This window comes from Cupressus sempervirens, chromosome 6 (genome assembly GCF_028749045.1).
Source record: "Cupressus sempervirens isolate cs-2001-9-10 chromosome 6, ASM2874904v1, whole genome shotgun sequence".
Taxonomy (NCBI): domain Eukaryota; kingdom Viridiplantae; phylum Streptophyta; class Pinopsida; order Cupressales; family Cupressaceae; genus Cupressus; species Cupressus sempervirens.
Window position 1 is genome coordinate 316,459,501 of NC_143123.1, and position 18,276 is coordinate 316,477,776.

Consider the following 18,276-nt stretch of genomic DNA (forward strand, 5'->3'; position numbering starts at 1 on the left):
AATCAAAGCTACCATTGAAGGGAGCAGATGAAATAATGATAATGACAGCAGATAGGGCACAAGATGGCAATGACGTGGAGTACTTTACCCCCCCTCCAACTGAAAGCGTCGAATCGTCCCGGTACCTCACATAAGTAGAAGAGAGATAAATGACATTGAAAAAAAAAATGTAAGGTAAGAAAGTACTTCCTGAGTTGGCTGTCCAATATGATGTAGATGACGCCAAAACATGGGCACACGAATGTCGAGGAGCGCTGGATCATAATTGCAGATTTGTTAAGATATGGGGGAGACGTCGACAAAATGCAATCCTACTAGCAATTGGCGAGCAGAGAAAAACACAAGGCCTACAGATATGTCAGCCATTGGGAAGAGAAAGTGGGACCACGAAAGCAAAAGAGGGTCACATGTACGCGAACCGCTAGGTTGGAATCAGGAGAGACGTTAGGAACCAGCAAAAAAAGATCGCGTGACAGGAAGAATCAAGTGTTCCTGTCGCAGATCAAAACAAGTGTGCGGTTCCTGTAGCAAGAAGCACTAGATGGAAAGAGGACGAAGAGAGATTTTTTTTTTGTTCCTTTTTTTTAAAATTTAAAATTTAAATTTTTTTATTTTAAATTCTAGCAATGCTAGAGGGGACCAAAGGGAACCATGGTAAGTTCCTTTGTGATATAAAAAACAAAAACTTCCTTGGAAAGAGGCTTCTTGTAGAGCTTTAGTTTGTGACCATTAACAAGGAGCTTGCGACGTTCAGAGTCTACGGTGCAGAGTTGAACCGCACCATAGTCATACGTGCTCAACTTCGTAAGGTCCAAGCCATCATGTATGAAACTTGCCTTTGAAGTCCTGGAATCGGGAGTCATACAAAAGTGCCCCATCTCCAAGCTGGAAAGAACGCTGATGAATGTGTTTGTCATGCCACAGTGCTCGTTGATTCTGAACAAGTTCAGTATGAAGAAGTGCTTCTTGACATAACTCATCAAGGGAGTGGAGTTGTGTTATGCATTCCTTTTGAGCATCTGAGAGACTCAATCTGAGTTGAAGGGCAGTTTACCTCGGCACCAGTGAAGTTTTTGCTAACGTAGTAGATTGAATAGAAGAGGTTGTCTTCCTTTCGTCCAAGTACTGCTCCCATTGAAAAATCGGAAGCATCAGTGTAAATATGGAATGGTGATTCCCAATTAGGACCTCTAAGAACAGGAGCGGTTACAAGCTTGGTCTTAATAGTTTCAAAGGCTTCTTGACACTCGGGGGTCCAAGTGAAAACAACATCTTTGACTAACAAAGCAAACAAAGGCGAAGCATTCTTACTGAAGTTTTGAATAAATCTCCTATAATACCCAACATGACTAAGGAAACTCTGAACATCTTTTTGGGTCGAAGGTATGGGGAGGTCTTGAATTATTTGGACCTTTTTGGGATCAACTTGTATACCTTTTGAGGAGATTAAGTGACCTAAAACAATTCCCTCTATCATCAACATATGACATTTCTCATGGCTTAGAGACAAATTAGTGTCAATACATCACTTAAGCACTTTCTCTAAGTTATCTTTAGCTTCATCAAAGGTATTTCCATGAACAGTAAATCATCCATATAAACTTCTACACAATCATTAACTAGATTAGCAAAGATGCTTAATATTGCGCATTGGAATGTAGCAGGGGCATTACATAATCCAAAAGGGAGAACATTGTATGTGAAGGTTCCCCATGGACAAGTAAAGGTAGTCTTGTCTTGATCTTCTGGGGCGATGCGAATTTGATTGTACCCACTGAATGCATCCAAGAAAGAGAAGAATCGTTTTCCTGCAAGAGTATCCAAAACTTGATCAATAAAAGGTAATGGAAAATGATCCTTCTTGGTAGCCTTATTTAAAGCTTGATAATCAACACAAATACGCCACTTACCATTTTTCTTTGGAACAACAACCAAAGGAGATACCCACCTGATATCTAAAATGGGATAAATGAAACCAACATTCAAGAGTTTTTGGAGTTCTTCTTTGATGATATCACGCAAGGCAGGATTGAGTTTGCGTTGCAGTTGTCAAACTGGGCGACTTCCTTCTTCTATGTAAATGTGATGGGTACAAGTGTCAGGATGAATACCTCGCATGTCTTGATATTCCCACACAAATGCATCTTTATGTTCTTTAAGCATACTTATGAGATCTTTAACCTGAGCTGATGTTAGCTGTGGATTAATATTGTGGGTACGCCCAGGTAGGATCTCCATAGGTTCTGACGATGTAGGAGCACTAAGGAGGGGTCTTGATGATGTTTCCAATTTTTCTAAGGACAATAATGAACTCTACAAACATTGATGTGGCAGAAGTTGATGTAATGTGAGGAAGTGTTGAATAGATCAAGGATTGCCAACTAAAGGAAAATTCCCAAAAGGATAGTCAATAGTCGCATGAGAAGGGAAAACCATAGTTTACAGGATATCATTGGACTCATACCTATTCTGAAGCAAGTTTACTAAAATGACCTCATCAGTTGGGTCTTCAAAATACTGTACTTGCCTAATGGTAAGGACTAGAACATAATCATTTGAATCACTACTGACCCATGTTGGGTCTTCGCTGTCTAATAGTGGTTGAGTAGGAGGTTATAAGGTCAACTCTTTTGTTCGCTCACCATTGGAAATAATCATGTTACCTGACTGACAATTAATGTGGGCAATGGTTGCTGCTAGCCAAGGTCTTACCAGAATGAGAGGATATCCCCTCGGCTTAGCATTGGGCTTAAGGATCATAAAATCGGTTGGATAATCCCAACTATCAATGGAAAGAATGACATCTTCTATAACCCCCTCTGGTTTCACTAAGGATCGATCAACCATTTGAAGTACCGTAGGAGTAGGTCTAAGTCCATCTAGGGATAATCTTATTTTTGTTTCATTGGTCATTACATTTATAGCAGCACCTAAATCTACAAGTGTATTAGGAATAACGATTGTAGCAATACTTACATGGATGACAGGATTGCTAGGATTTGCATATTTTGGAATGCTGACATTTCCCAACATTAATTCTGCTAGTTGTCCAATAACTTGAACAGTCTTTGGATCCTCCTTTTTCTGTTGTCGGGTGCATAACTCATGTACTATTTTATTGTACACTGGAATATCCTTAAGAGCTCGCAAAAGAGGAATTTTGATGTTAACATTGCGCAATTCATTTTAAATATCAAACTCTGAATGTGTTGGTTCATTAAGCTTTGGCTTATGAATGAATCGGTCGGGAAAGGGAGATTCTTTTTCTAACTCCTCTTTAGGTTCATCAGGGACCTTTGTGATAGTAAGTCCTTTACGAGCCTTCCCAGATCTGAGGCGTACATCATCCAACTCAACCTTGTTAACGGGATAGGTAGGAAAATTAACCATCTCACTATGATAGAGCGGTTGAGGGGGCTTATTATTAGGATTTGGATTTGGTTGAGTTGGCATTAATGTGGGTTTAGGCGGTTGTGGTGGATTTGAAGGTGGATTCGAAGATGATGGAGGTATGGGAGGAAGAAATTGTTGAGGTTGTTGATAGGGGCTTATCATTGGTGGTGGAGGAAATGATTGTTGTGGGAGATAAGGTTGCGTACAAGGTTGTGGAGGTAGATACGACAGTTGTGAAGGTGGATATGAAGATTGTGGCCTCCATGCCTGATGCCATGGTTGTGTACTAGGTTGAAAATTTTGGGACCATTTTTGATAAGGTTGGGGTTGTTGATAACCTCCATACCATGGACCTTGGTTAGAGAATTGCTGAGATGGTCTGGGAAAATATTCATTGGAGAACCCTCTAGGTAAAAATTAACGTCGTGGAGCCATATAGTAAATTGGTTCTTCGGTATATTCCATAGGAATTATCCCTTTAGGGAGAGGTCGTAGCATCGAAGTCTTGCTAGCTTCCTCAAGTGATGCTACATGAGTCCGATTATAAGGACAATCTTCCGATCCATGCTTCTTACGACAAGTTGGGCAATATACCGCCAAGGCCTTTTCAACTTCCTCATGTTTCTTGCGAGAATACGAAGTGTCAATTTGTTTGCCCATATGATTTAATAAGTCAGTTTTAAGATCTTCAAGTAAATTACCAATTTCACGCTTGGAGATACTTGATGCATTACCCATAGTGGAAAACTTACCTGAATTCTCGCGAATGGATTGATGAGACCGTGAATAGTTCCTGCATATATCACAAATATCTTCAAAGGACATTTTAGAAATATCACCTTTACCAATCAAATTTAAGGCATCCATTGTTTCATCGTGAATTCCTCTTAAGAAAAGTATCTTGATGGTGTCTGTGGTTAAATAAGAACACTTTGAGCGTTGTAAGCTAAAGGCAAAACGTTCCAAGAAATCTTCAACTGATTCTTCTTCTCGTTGAGTCATGCGAAAGATTTCATCCCATATTTTCTTGGTCTTACAATACTCCTGGTATTTTGTTAGAAAAGCATCTTTCATTTCGTTCCATGTTCAAATGTCCCTAAGACTCATAAACTATCGTAATGCAGCATCTTTCAAGGTAGCTGGAAAGAGCTTTAGTTTTTGTGCATCACTTTGATAATCATAGCTATTACAAAGGACATCAAATTCAAATAGGAACATGTTGACCCTCTAAATATGGAAAGTGCTGAATGAGGGATGTTTTTCATAGGGGCATTATCCTTAGGAAGCTGAATAGAAAACTCAAAGGTCGTATTGTGTTAAACAATTGCATTCCCATTGCTTCTAGCATCATTTCCTCCAACATTGTTGTTTTCAATATTGTTAGCCATGACTTCTTCCAAAACTTTGGTTGCCCAAGTTGTATAATATATTTTAAAGGGTTGTTCCAGAGATTTTGGAGGCTTACTACACCTAATTTTGTATGAATTTGCGAATTGTTCAGAAATTTCAGGAGGTGTAGTGGGAGAGGTGGATTGAGAAGATGGCTGGATTCTAACTTCATTCTTTGGTTTGATTTCAATGGTTGATGGATTTTTCTTTTTTTGCGGTTTTTGAATTTTTGAACTACCTACTAATTCTTTCTTAACAAATCTACCCTGACTATCTCTAAGCCTATTCATGCACCTAAATGATTTACTGCAATGGAAACCAAAGGTACTATCCTAAGCAAGGTCGACAATTGCTCAAGACTTCTCAAGGGCTCATTGTTCCCATCTTGACCTATTATAATTTCATGCCTTTAATATCTCTTCGCAGCAATGACGCAAAAAATGTTAGGTACTACCAAGTTTCAATTGAACGGTCTATTTTATGGATGTGATTGAATCAAAAGAATACCCCAAGAATGTCAATCCGGGAATCGTAAACTTGCGAGAGATATAACGGCTATCTTCTCAAGGGGTGAAGATAATAAATCAAGTGGCTTTTGGAATGCAATTTGCTATGTGCTACCAAACTAAGAAGTTTTTAATTACTCGAATTGAAATCCACACATTAAAAATGAAACTAGAAAGGAATTCACATTCAATACATTTTCACATTTAATCTAAAGTATATCATAATCACACATCTAAATGATTTAAACATTGAATTTTGCGTTTTATGAATGTTTCAATTAAGACTTAAAGTGAACTTGAGTTGTTACAGGAAAACTAGTTGCGGCAGGAAGCTGGTTACAATAGTATGGAGCAAAGGTAACAAAATGCAACATGAAGTGTAGTGAAATGCGACAGGAAGTTTAGAGAGAGGTGGCAGGAAGTTTACCAGTGAGTAATGGGTGGCGATAGGAAAGTTGCAACAGAGAGTATAACAAAGTATGACAACTTGAAAGTGGGTGATTTGTTTACCAGTACTAAAGTAGTTAAAATAATGATCGGCCGCATGGAAATGGCCGTGAACTAGTATTTCAATAAACAACCAAGTCTTTTAATAATCTAAATAGAATTAAACACACGACACAAACTATGCAGATTTAAGGATGTTTGCATATACATTTAAATGAAATAACTAACAATGCATTCACACCCACAATGCAAATCAAAATGATCTCACCAGGATTCTCCAAGAGGGGGCTTTTCCTCCAGTCCACTTGGTGAGCACACAATTAACACAAAATTGCTAAGATTGATTTAGAATCGATTCCAATAGTAATAGAAAGATTTAACATCGTTTTTGATACGTAAATGTCTTCCTTATATGTCTTCATATGATCATGTACATACTTAAATACTGTTTAAAATACTAAACATAGTGGATTTAGTTTGTTATGGCCGTAAGCCATTCATCTAAGAGAAACAAATGCTATCCAGGCTACAAGCCTCTAATTGTTTAACAGCATAACGAACATGATAATAAAAGAACATTGTTCTTTGCTGAGAGTCATTTTAAACCAAAAACTAGAAACAAAATGTTTGCCAAAAATAGACATATATAGCTGATCCAATCGTTTGCCAGCTCCTATAGCCGCTCAGTCATCCATTGTTTTTTCCTGTAGAAGACACAAATTGATGTCAAATTTTACATATTGGTAGATATTTCAGTAATTACTTCCTAGCTTGCATTTTATCAATGTGTTATAAACCTCTACTACTAAGTGGCATAAATGGAAGTGGAATCACACAAAGTTGGGTGGAAGCATGTAAAAGAAATATATAGAAAAAACACACAAATGCACACCCATCATCAACCATAGGTGTAGCCACGTCAAAATCTGTGGAAAGAAGAACGTTACTAACTGCCGCAACACAAAATTGAATCTTTATAGATGGTGAAAACTGAGCACAACTCCACTTAGGTGAGTGATCAACATCAACCTCAAACAACAGATTGTCATAAGGCAATGTTGCATCCATGTCAAACATAGGACTATTCATGAAGTGAACATCAACACTTCGTTGATCGATAGTATAACATGACTATCACTACATCGCTCACCTCATCAACAATAAGAAGTGTACTAGCATCAGAGCACACATATACAACCATGTGCATATTGCTAAACTCCTCATTGGTTGGCTCAATCGACACAGAAGTGGCTGCTGATATGACAGGATCCTCGCATGTTCCTACTCACACTTGTTGTATCGCCATCAAATACATGATCCGGGGAACTCATGCCAATAACTGCATCATCTGACTTAACCTGAAATAAATCCTCATCATATTCCACCTCAAACCAACTCATGTAGTGTCTCATAAGAAATGTCCCGCAAATCTGAAGTTGCAACTATATCATCACATTTCGCTCTTTGAAAAAGTGATATCATTCTCTGCTCAAATCTTGGATTCGAAATCAGTGGGGTCATCCGTTTGTGATTTTGATTCATCTCATTCACTAGCACATTCAACTAGTTCACAATACCTTGTATCTCAGAATCTTCGTCCCGTGGTGGAGAAGTATGCCTTCTGCGGGTATAATGAATGCCAAACCTTCTATCACCATCTATAACGCTGAAAACCAAGTCCTCTACTTGTGGTTCAAAAGGAAAGTGATGAGCGCTCCTCATAGTGTAATGCCGATAAAAACTCCCAATCTCTGTCAAGGGCTCATCATCATCAAACTAGGAATCAGAAGATGGCTCCAATCTTTGACTTTAAAGTATTGTTCGGGCAGGATCTTGGGCAATGCTCTTAACAAACCCAACCACAAAATCCCTAATGGGAAGCATTATAGCCAAGGTCTCTACATTCTTCCTCACCAATTGTTGAATAACACGAGAGCCTCGAATGCGAGCATCCTTAGATGTACTGTATGAAACCTCCCGCAAATTTGAACTCTCAAGCAAATACTCCGTGAATGACTCAGCGCAGTAGAAATTATATGTGGAAGCATCAATCTCCCTTGCAATCCACAATTGATCTCTCTGAAAATGTGACAGTGCCAACTGTCCAATGCTACCAACTGTATGAAAAGAAATAGATTCACTTCTAGTAGAAGGAAGCAAATCACCATGAGAGTTCGTCTCCACTAATGCTCTCACCTCCTCTGTACATACTACACTCATATCCTAGACGAATGTGTTCGCCACATCATCACGTCCCACATCCTCAACTGTAGAAGCAAACTCACCACCAACCACAATATGTAATTGAACGGTGTCTGGGGTTGGTGTTGACTGTACCTGTTCTAACTCCACGATAACCTCACCCAATTGTGACAATGACTCCTGAAGAGCCAACTGAGTATACTGAAGAGAGTCCACTGTCACCTCAAGGTCCTGGGTTAGCTCAACCACCTCCTCTTTCCCTAACAATGCCTTATAGTAAGTGCTACCCCACTCCAGAAGGCAATCTCTGTCATCAATTAACAGAGAGTAACTATGCTTCAAGATTCTAATAGCTTCTCGAAGCGCATGAACCTCTGCTAGGGAAAGACTACTATTACCGTGCTCATTTGACATTGGAGGACCCCAACCAGATGTAGCTAGCTTATGTCGAATAGCATCATAATGATCAAGAGATTAATAAATGTCACCATCACTCACCTTCAGCTGATAAGTCACATGATGCCTTTGTAATCCTTGACTCCTATGCAAGCTTTGTGTCTCACTAGCTGCACTGTGATAGGAAACTAAATCAGAAGTTTCCACCACAAGATCACTCAGACATGTGCTATCGTCCTTGCACAAATTTGCATCTGAGATACAACTACTTTGTACCTCAAACAACTCCTCTGAAGAAATAGAAGCCCTCGCAATCTCAATCTCCCCACATGTCTCAGCTTCCACCTCAATAGTAAGATCCTGTAAACATTGATTTCGGGACTCATCCAAAATCTCATAAGAGTCATCACCCAATATCTGACAAGGGGTATCATACGTGGTGCAAATCATAGATCATTCAACAAATCACCAGAGGTATCCACACTGTCTACATCCCATCACCTAATAGAGTCTCAACTGTGGTCACTTGACTCTGCACACATGACTCTATGCCAGGCTGTGAATCAATAATGCTAGAGCATAAACCCACATCTACTGACTTCGTTGTAACACGCAAATCACCGGCATCACAGCTGGGTGACTCCATACATGCGTCGGTCCCACCTGAGGAAGCAACTGCTTCCTGCGTTGGAGCAACACTATGACAACTCCCCATACAAATCTCCAATAATAATTACCTTCTCAAGAGAGCTTGAAGTATCAATAGTAACAACTGCATCAGTTGTCTTTGCACTAATTGCAACAACTCTAGGGGCCTTAGCGTGCTGAAGCTTAGTGCTGCTATCTACCAAGGGTATTGACACATCTACTGATCTCTGTGAACTGGGTCCATCATCAACATGACAGATAGGACTAGCAGGTGTCGTACTAAAGATAGGTACATTTGCATCATAGACACCTGTCGAGGAAAACTCAAGTTTCCTTCCCTGCAATCTCAATGTCAGCCTTGTAAAGGTAGAAACCGCATACCTCGCTGTCCTCTCAACTGTCTCTGGATCTGACAAGCTCTCCTTTTTTTGATTGAAGTATTGAACAAAGGACACATTTTGCTTAACCGGATCACAGAATAAATCCCATTCATCGTACATTGCCATAATGTTATATGCTAGTAAGTTTGGTGCTGCGAGTGGTGCTACCTCTTCCTCTACATTAGAAACAAGCATCAAAGGCCTATTAGTGTTTCGTGTGGGGGCCCTAGCGGCTCGGGGTCATCCTGCCACACTACCACCTCCACTGTGATGACTCGGGGCTGCTCTGTGAGGCAGAGCTAATTGCTGCATAGTACCTGTAAGCTGCTAAAGTGCAGTGGCTATATTGTTCTGCCCATCTCTAATAGCCTTCAAAGTTTCCCTCACTTCTCGTCCTTGTTCATTCTCATTACGATCCATTTGAGTGTCTTGTACGTGTTTCACTTCCTCTTTCCTGTACCTGCTACTGAACAATGCTCCATTTCATAGCACTACTGCATTCACAAACAAACTTTTACTTTCATAAACACTCCTTAAAAATTTACTCCACAATCTCCATCTATCAACTTAAACTGTTTTTGATAAATCCTTATAAAAATTTTCCTTTGTTATAAATCCACAGGCTGGCAGGAAGACCAGCTTTGATACCACTGTAATATTCCCTACTGTTCTGAGCAAAGAGTTCAAATTGGGACTAGTGGAATTTCGTCAAACAGTTGGTTTGTAATCCAAGTATTATGTTATAATGCCATTGAAATATTTCGGTTTCCAATAATGCAGCAAGAATGGTAGAGGATTTCATACAAAGTAAAATGAAACATTTACAATGACATTGCTTAAAACAATATTAGATTTAACTGCATGAATGGTCTACTGTTGTGGATGCTGAATAAAGAAAGTTAAACTCATTCATATGGCCTTAGGAATGATTTGAAACATTTAATGATAGTCTTTTAAACGGTAAACAAGAAATGATGAAACCTGGAACAATGTGAATACCTGTAGGTCAATTTGATCTCTTGCACTTCTCCAAATGTATGGCTTATATGAACAGTAGCTCGTCCCAAGGTGGTGTAACCTGACTGGTGTTGTATTGTGTTCAGTCAAGCTTGAAGACCACAAGTGTGGAACTGTCTGCACTCGAGTTATAGTTAACGCAAATTTGAAGATGACTGACAGTGACGTTAAGTCCTCTCCCGACTGTAGTCAATGTACCCCTTGTCACGCTGTCCAACTGATCACTGCTACAACCCAGGCTCTCTCGCTATCTAGAAACTACCATCTGCAAGTGTTTGAACATATTTTGTTCTCACGTGACACTCCTGTGATCAGACCAGTAATCCGACTGTGACTATTAGGTGTGGGTAGAACACCGGACTGGGCAGAAATGTGACTGGTCTTACTGAACCATCACCCCTCTAACATGTAATTACTCCCAAGCTCCACCGTTCTTCTTCAAATGATCTGGCAATTGCTATAGGTGTCTACTGCTGCTATCTTGCAACTCTGAATATAATAACCATCTCATCATACGTTGTCACCAACTGATATAACCAAAGAAATACATACTGCCTTTCTTTATTAACTCAGACTTTTGATATAATGTAATAATCTGGAACTCCTTACTTGCAGTTGTTGAAATGTTCAAGAGGGCTGGGGCTACGTCCAGCTTCTCAAACTTTCTTAAGGGTTTTCGTCCCTAAGAAGACACAGTCACATTCAAGCAACCGATTAGGATTTGGATAATAACATATATTCATTGTATCAATCCCAATGTAGCTCCACGCTTTGATAACTTCGATATGAGGCAAGCCACAAACAACTAGGCAATGTGGGATTAAAAGCTAGTTTCGTCTTTTAGTCACTTAAGTTACTTTATAACTTTATAACATTAAAATATTTAAATAAATCACTTAAGTCACTTGAACTTTAATATCTCTTGAAATACTTGTTTGATTGCCATGCTGTCTGAAATAGGAATCTCTCCTCATAATTCCTCATGTGACCAAATACACTTTCTAAAAATAGAAAGGGTCTATCTCTATTACGCCTGACTTACTATACATAGTAAGTATGGCAAGTGGAGTCCAAATGACATTGAAAGAAGGCCAAATCCATAAATTGCTGAATGTTGGAGGTGAATCAATCCTCAAATGACCTTCTAACCATCCTCATTAGCCTACAAGGATCCAATATTAGGCTAATCCCTGAAATTCTGATGCTGGCAACCAATGGGGACATTACACTCAAGTACTTTATTGCCAACACATTCAAGCCCTAAAACAAACACCCAAGGATGGACTCACAACACCTAAATATCCTCACAAATAGGCCATGGACAAGGCAAAAATTCCCAAAAATAAGTGGAGGACTAAAGCCTAAAGCAGCCTACACAGGACATAACTTTTTTAATTTATGAGCTGCTAATGAATTGTTTGAAACAACCAACTCAAAAGAGGTTAAACTACATTATGTCATCCTTAAAAGTCACAAAACATCCATATGCATTTTACTAAAAATGACCTATTCACATGCAAGCATCCATTGTCTGCCCAAATTGTGACAGTAGGACATGCAATCATGTGCAATCCCAAATTCAAGCACCAAGAACACAGCAATACTAATGATTGCCATATATTCACATAATCTAAACTTAAAAAAGTACTTGATTCATATATTTCCTTCATAAGCACACATTAGGATATACACACCATCATGTTATTTTGTTCCAAAACACAATTCAAATTCAGCACATTTCACAATTCTTACATGGTTACGAATAAGAGATCCCGCCCAATGCATGGATGGATCACATTCAAATACAAATATAAGGTATATGTACAAATACCACTTTTCTATGCTAAAAAAGAGCTCATCCATTACCATATATTACAACTTTCACAAATCACGACAATTAACATATAAGTAATGAAGACATATGCGATCCTTAAACACTGTCCAAGATGTGCCACAACGATCCTATCATGCATCTAAATAGTGATCAAAACTAACCAACCATGTGGAACTGTGCGCTCGACCCCTTCATATACAAAGTGATGAACACCATAGTTGCAAGTCTAAACATGACACAACAAAGTTGGCTTATACAGATACCACACGTTTTTTTAATCATACAAAATACATCATGCTTTCTTTAGCCCACAAAACACACCATTCTTTTATCACATAATAGGAATCAAACAATCCAGTTAACTGTAACATACACCCTACTATAAAATTGCCGAAATTTATCACCTTGAGATCTGTTGTGTTGTAGACATACACCCCATTGCAAATGGGACCCCCTCTTTTCTTTTCTTAGTGGCTTTGTGTGTCATAGGTGGTGTTAGTTTCAGCTTAGCTTGGCAATATTTTGGGTCTTTTAGTCTCCTACCAGTTGGGAAGTCTTGTCAAATCCAGATGGCATTCAAAGTCACAATTCATGTGTGAGTTGGAAATGCCAAAATGGAAATGCTAACTTTCAAAGGGCTAAGTAAAGAGAGAGGACAAATGATAAGTCCTCTGGGAAATGTGCAAGTTAATTTCAAGGTGAAAAATGGAGGAACTGTGTGGGTTTCCACCCAAAACTCTAATTTTTGACCTAAGCCTTCGCATTTCCAACTAAAATGTGGAATCCCAACCTAGCAAGGAGACATTCCTAGCACAAAAGTTATATTTTTCCCAAGTCAAGTAGGAATTCCAGCTAAAAGTGGAAATTATGCTCCCCTTGATGCCATTTCCACCAAAAATGTAATTTTTGACCTAGGCATGCTTCATTTCCACCTAAAATCCAAATTCCCGACCTAGAAGTGAGGGTGAAGTTTAAGGATGAAAACAAGCAAGGATAAGATAGAAATGAATTTTTTGATTCCACATGATGATGTTTGAAAATTCAAAGCAAGTAGTGTTGTAATCGAAAATCCAAGGAAGGTAGAGGGGAATTTTGAGGAAAGGAAATTCTGTTGGAAGAATTTCTCTTTAATCAAAGAGTGACATGACAGTGTAATAAATTTCACTTGAATGTCTTTTGATTAAATATCAATGTTGTTATTCATCTTTCATTAAATTAGTAGCATTGACTGATTATATGAGCATTTTTCTGATGCTGTAGCATGATATACCTCTTAATCCATATGCATAATCTTATTCTCAGTGTTCTCTTTGCTACGCATTATTTCTGTTTCACAACTAAATCATACATGCATGTTACTTTTACTTACTTTGTTACTCATCCTATTTGAAATTTAAGAATCATTCTCATATCAATAGTTTAACAATTCACACTACCGAGTTATGTAAACATATAAACTTATGAAAGTAGTTTTGTTGGTTGTTTTCTAGAGCCCACAAAAGGATCCTGCAGAAGAAGATGCTTATGTTAAGGCCTTCGCTATGGTCTCCATTCCCCCAACATTAGTTGTCAGACAATTGGCTTCGGCTACTCAGTAAGATTTTCCTTGTATGTCACATATATTTAATAGATTACTATAATGTATGAGTATAAATGTTCTCATGCTTAATAAATTTCCATTTGTGTGGTAGGCTTCATCTCTATTGTTTCAAAAGCTATTTGTTTGAATTGTTGATTTCATGTGCCTTTCTAGCAAGAAGAGACAATAAATACATTTGATTATTATATGTATCAAGCATTAATTTTTAACAGTTTTACATTTAGTATCCTCAATGTATGGTTTACTTAATGCTGTTTGTGTGCACATGATATTTTATTCATCATTATGCAATCGGGTTTGTTTTTGATTAGTCATATGTAACAAAGGAGGAAAGCCAAGAGTTTGATTTTTCTATTTTCTTCTGTTAATGTACAATTATAATGAAAATTGCTTTAGGACTGTTGAAGACTACAAGATGTGGTTTGTGTTTTTTTGCCTTTTTGATGGTGTAAGATGGTACATAGATAAGTCCATATGATCTCCCAACCCCTAAGGCACAGGCTTTAGAGATTAATTTTTCTAGAATCACTCGAACGGTGTGCTTCCGAGCCTAGAGTAAAATAATCTATTAACGCACATGATACAAGTGCATAATGATGCAAAATAAGGTACAATAAATAATCATGCTATGAATTAACCATTGCCTTTCTCTGCCAATCACCGCATCTTCAAATGTATTTGTTAATATATATTACTGTGTATATGGAAAGAAGGTAAAGTTGCATCTTCATTTCTATTAAATGCCTCTATCATTTGTTCTCTAGAAGAAAGTACATTAGAAGTATCATGAACCAAATAATAATGGAACAAGGGGCTATCAACAACATCATGTGGAGGAGAGGATAAAGGATATTCATCACTTAAGAAAGTATCACAAAGTTCCTCACTGAACATTTCAATGGGCAATGATTCAAAGGGTTTTGAGAAATTACTATAACAAGTTGCACAAGGGATATCATCATCATCATCATCATCAGGCTCAACAACATTAGTTAGAGTCTAGTTATCCCTAGATGCATCATTATAGTAGAGGAATGTGCAGCCAATTTATTAGAATATTGTAATATTTCTTTAATGACCATCGTAGTTAGTCTTTAGTTTACTAGGTAGTTTCTATTTTCGTCTTTAGCTCACAATTGTTTTTGAGAAACATCATCTTTTTAAATCTATACAAGGAGCTTTCATCTCCTCTGGTTGATACAACATCGATTTGCCATAACATGGTATTAGAGCGAGTCAATGGGATTTCATAAAACTTGTTGATTTCTTAAAGAAAAGTTCAAACCTCTATTGATCTGAATTTTGTGTCAAGATTTTTTTTCCGATTTATAAAATAAAAATTGTTCGAGGTATTTTGTGAAAACTCTGTGGTTCATTTTCAAAGATTTTTGCTGAAAATTGTGAGCTTGGTCATTCAATTTCCTAGTTTGACCAAAAGTCTTTGATTTTTGAGGGTTGCATGTACTTGTATGTGCTTTTTGTGAGTTGCATGTTGCTTGTGTGTGCTGTTTTACCATGTGAAGTCTCGTGTTTTCCCGCATTAAGGTTTTCTTTATGGATTGTATAGTTTTTTCCTATTACGGAAGTAGTTGGAAAATATTTGCTTGTTATTAACAGAGACCAGACATTCTATTCTAGAGAAAGCAAAAAACGAAAGCAAACTAAAGCTTAATTAGATATTTACAATAGATAAACATTAACTAATAATAGACGACTTATCTATTTTTGTAATACCCTCCCTTAATTTATCTATCACACCAAGCTGTCCTTTGAATTTGACAAACTTATCACGACCAAGAGGCTTGGTGAGAATGTTTGTAGTCTGATCAGTGGTAGGAACATATTGCAAATCTATAGTCTCGTCTTCAACCAGCTGTCATATGTAATGATTGTGAACATCCATATGCTTGGTTTGTTCATGGAAGAATGGATTTTGTGCTAACTTGATAATGCCTTTGTTATCAACAAAAAAAGTAGTTGGTTCTGCTAGTGACATCTGCATATCCCCAAGCATCCGACAAAGTCAAATAGCTTCACATCCTACTTTAACAGTCCCTCTGTATTCGGCCTCTGTAGAAGAGAGAGAAACTGCCTGCTGCTTCTTACTGGTCCATGTGACTGCACTGGATCCCAAACTGAACACATATTCAGACGTTGACTTTTTATCATCAGTAGAGCCTGCCCAATCTGATTATGTGAACCCATTGAGTTTAGGATTAGAAATTCGAGAGTACAAATTTCCATAATTTGAAGTGCCCTTCACATAACGAAGCACACGCTTTGCTGCCATCCAATGATCAGCCTTAGGAGCTATCATAAAGCGTGAAATATAGCTGACTGCGAAGTTGATATCAGGCCTAGTAGCAGAGAGGTAGATGAGGTTGCCTACTAGTTGCCTGTATGTAGTATCATCAACGGAAGGAGAATCAGACTTTGCTGATAACTCCATAGGTGTAGATGCAGGTTTGCAATCTTGCATACGAAATTTGTCTAACAGGGCTCTGACATATTTAGACTGAGAGATGAATATACCTGAACATTGTTGTAAAATTTCAACACATAGGCAATAATGCATGAGCCCAAGGTCAGTCATATCAAAAGATTGGCATAAATTCTGTTTGATTCTTTGAATCAAAGATACCAAATTGTCAGTGATGATCAAATCATCCACATAAATAACTAGAAGGATGATGTCGTTTTTAGTAGTCTTGATGTACAGATTTGAGTTTGAAGAACTCCTCTTGAAGCCTTGATCATTGAGGTACTTATCAATCTTTATGTACCATGCCCAAAGGGCCTGCTTCAGCCATAGAGAGCTTTTACCAATCTGAGAACCTGATGGTCTTTATCAACAACCTTGAAACTAGGAGGCTACGTCATGTAGACTTCTTCATGGAGATCACCATTTAGGAAAGCACTCTTGACGTCCATCTGATGGACCTTCCAGCCAAACTGTGTTGCCATGGCTAGAACTAATCTGATGGTGCTCATCTTTGTAGTAGGAGCAAAGGTCTCATAATCAATGCCCTGACATTGATAAAAGCCCTTCGCCAGTAAATGAGCTTTGTACTTATCCAAAGTACCATCCGATTTGTATTTGATTTTGTAGACCCATTTGCAGCCAATGGGTTTCTTCCGTGCTGGAAGATCAGAAAGGACCCAAGTGTTGTTCTTTAGTAGGCTCTGGTGTTCAGTTGTCATGGCCTTTTCCCACTCTGGAATTCCTTTAGCCTTATAATATGTTTGAGGTTCAAACACACTGTGAATGTTGGCCATGAGAGCAAAGTTAACAGAATCTGTAGTTTTTCTCTTTTTTTGAGCAGTTCTCCCGTCAATGAGCTCACCATCATGAAGATCAGCAAGTGCCTTAGCCCACCACTTAGGCTAGATAGGAGAATGACCAACATTAGTACCAGGAGATGCTTGATCAATAGGATCCTCCTTAGAAGAATTTGGATCAAACTGAAGCATCTATCCTGCAGGAGAAGCTGGAGGTGTTTGTACAGGTATCACTGGAATAACTGGAGTTGCAGGAGCTATTGGAGCCCTTCCATCAAGTGGACGTAATGGAAGCCGGACTCCCAAATCATGAGCCATCATAGGCTGGTTTGCTGGATTAGGAACAAGAGAAATAGGCATGAATGGTCCTCGTTGCTCATCAAAGACTACATGTCAATTGTAGATGAGACGAGATGTCTCAACATCGATTAGGCGGTAGGCCTTGTGAAGATTGTTATATCCAACAAGCACGAGTTTCTGACTCTTGGCATCCAACTTGGTGCGTGATGCATCAAGGATCCAAACAAAAGCAAAGGAGCCAAAAACCTTTAGGTGACTGATTCTAGGCTTGCGACCTGACTAGGCCTCTTCCGGAGTTTTACCTTTGACCGCCACTATGGGTGACCGGTTCAACAGACAAATTGCAGTATTAACTGCTTTTGCCCAAAACTGCTTCAGAACATGTCTGTGTTTGAGCATGGATTGAGCCATCTCGGTGATTGTCCTGTTCCAATGTTCACCTACATTGTTCTGTAGTTGTGTGTGGAGTGTGGTTAACTAGTGTTTGATGCCATGTGTATCCAAGAAATTGGAGAAAAAATTAGAACAAAATTCTCCCCCATTGTTTGATCTAAGAGTAATAATAGATTTCTCAGACTCTTTTTCAATTGAAGGTTTAAACTTCTGAAATACAAGAAATGCATCTGATTTCTTTTTAAGGAAATATACCCACATTTTTCTACTGAAATCATTAACAAATAACAGAAAATACTTGAACCCAAGAATAGGAGTGGCCATAGGGCTGCAGATATCAGCATGTACAAGTTGAAGTACCTGAGAAGCTCACCATGAATGGCTACTGGTGAATGGTGTGCAATGTTGCTTCCCATCTTGGCATGCATCACAAACTCCAAGCCGTTGAGTCTGAATCTCTGGTAAGCCAAGAACAAGCTCATCCTGAGCAAG

At 38.5% G+C, this 18,276-nt stretch overlaps 1 protein-coding gene across 6 annotated transcripts in view; it reads left to right on the forward strand.

Moving 5' to 3' along the window:
* The window catches only part of LOC149552460 (Rab3 GTPase-activating protein catalytic subunit), a 184,730-nt gene that overhangs the window by 44,262 nt on the left and 122,192 nt on the right, over positions 1-18,276 (forward strand). For all 6 annotated transcript variants that reach the window (XM_089788023.1, XM_089788026.1, XM_089788025.1 and 3 more), the window contains exon 5: positions 13,703-13,806. In XM_089788023.1, coding sequence (XP_089644149.1) covers positions 13,703-13,806 — 104 coding nt within the window. The remainder of the gene's footprint in view (positions 1-13,702; positions 13,807-18,276) is intronic.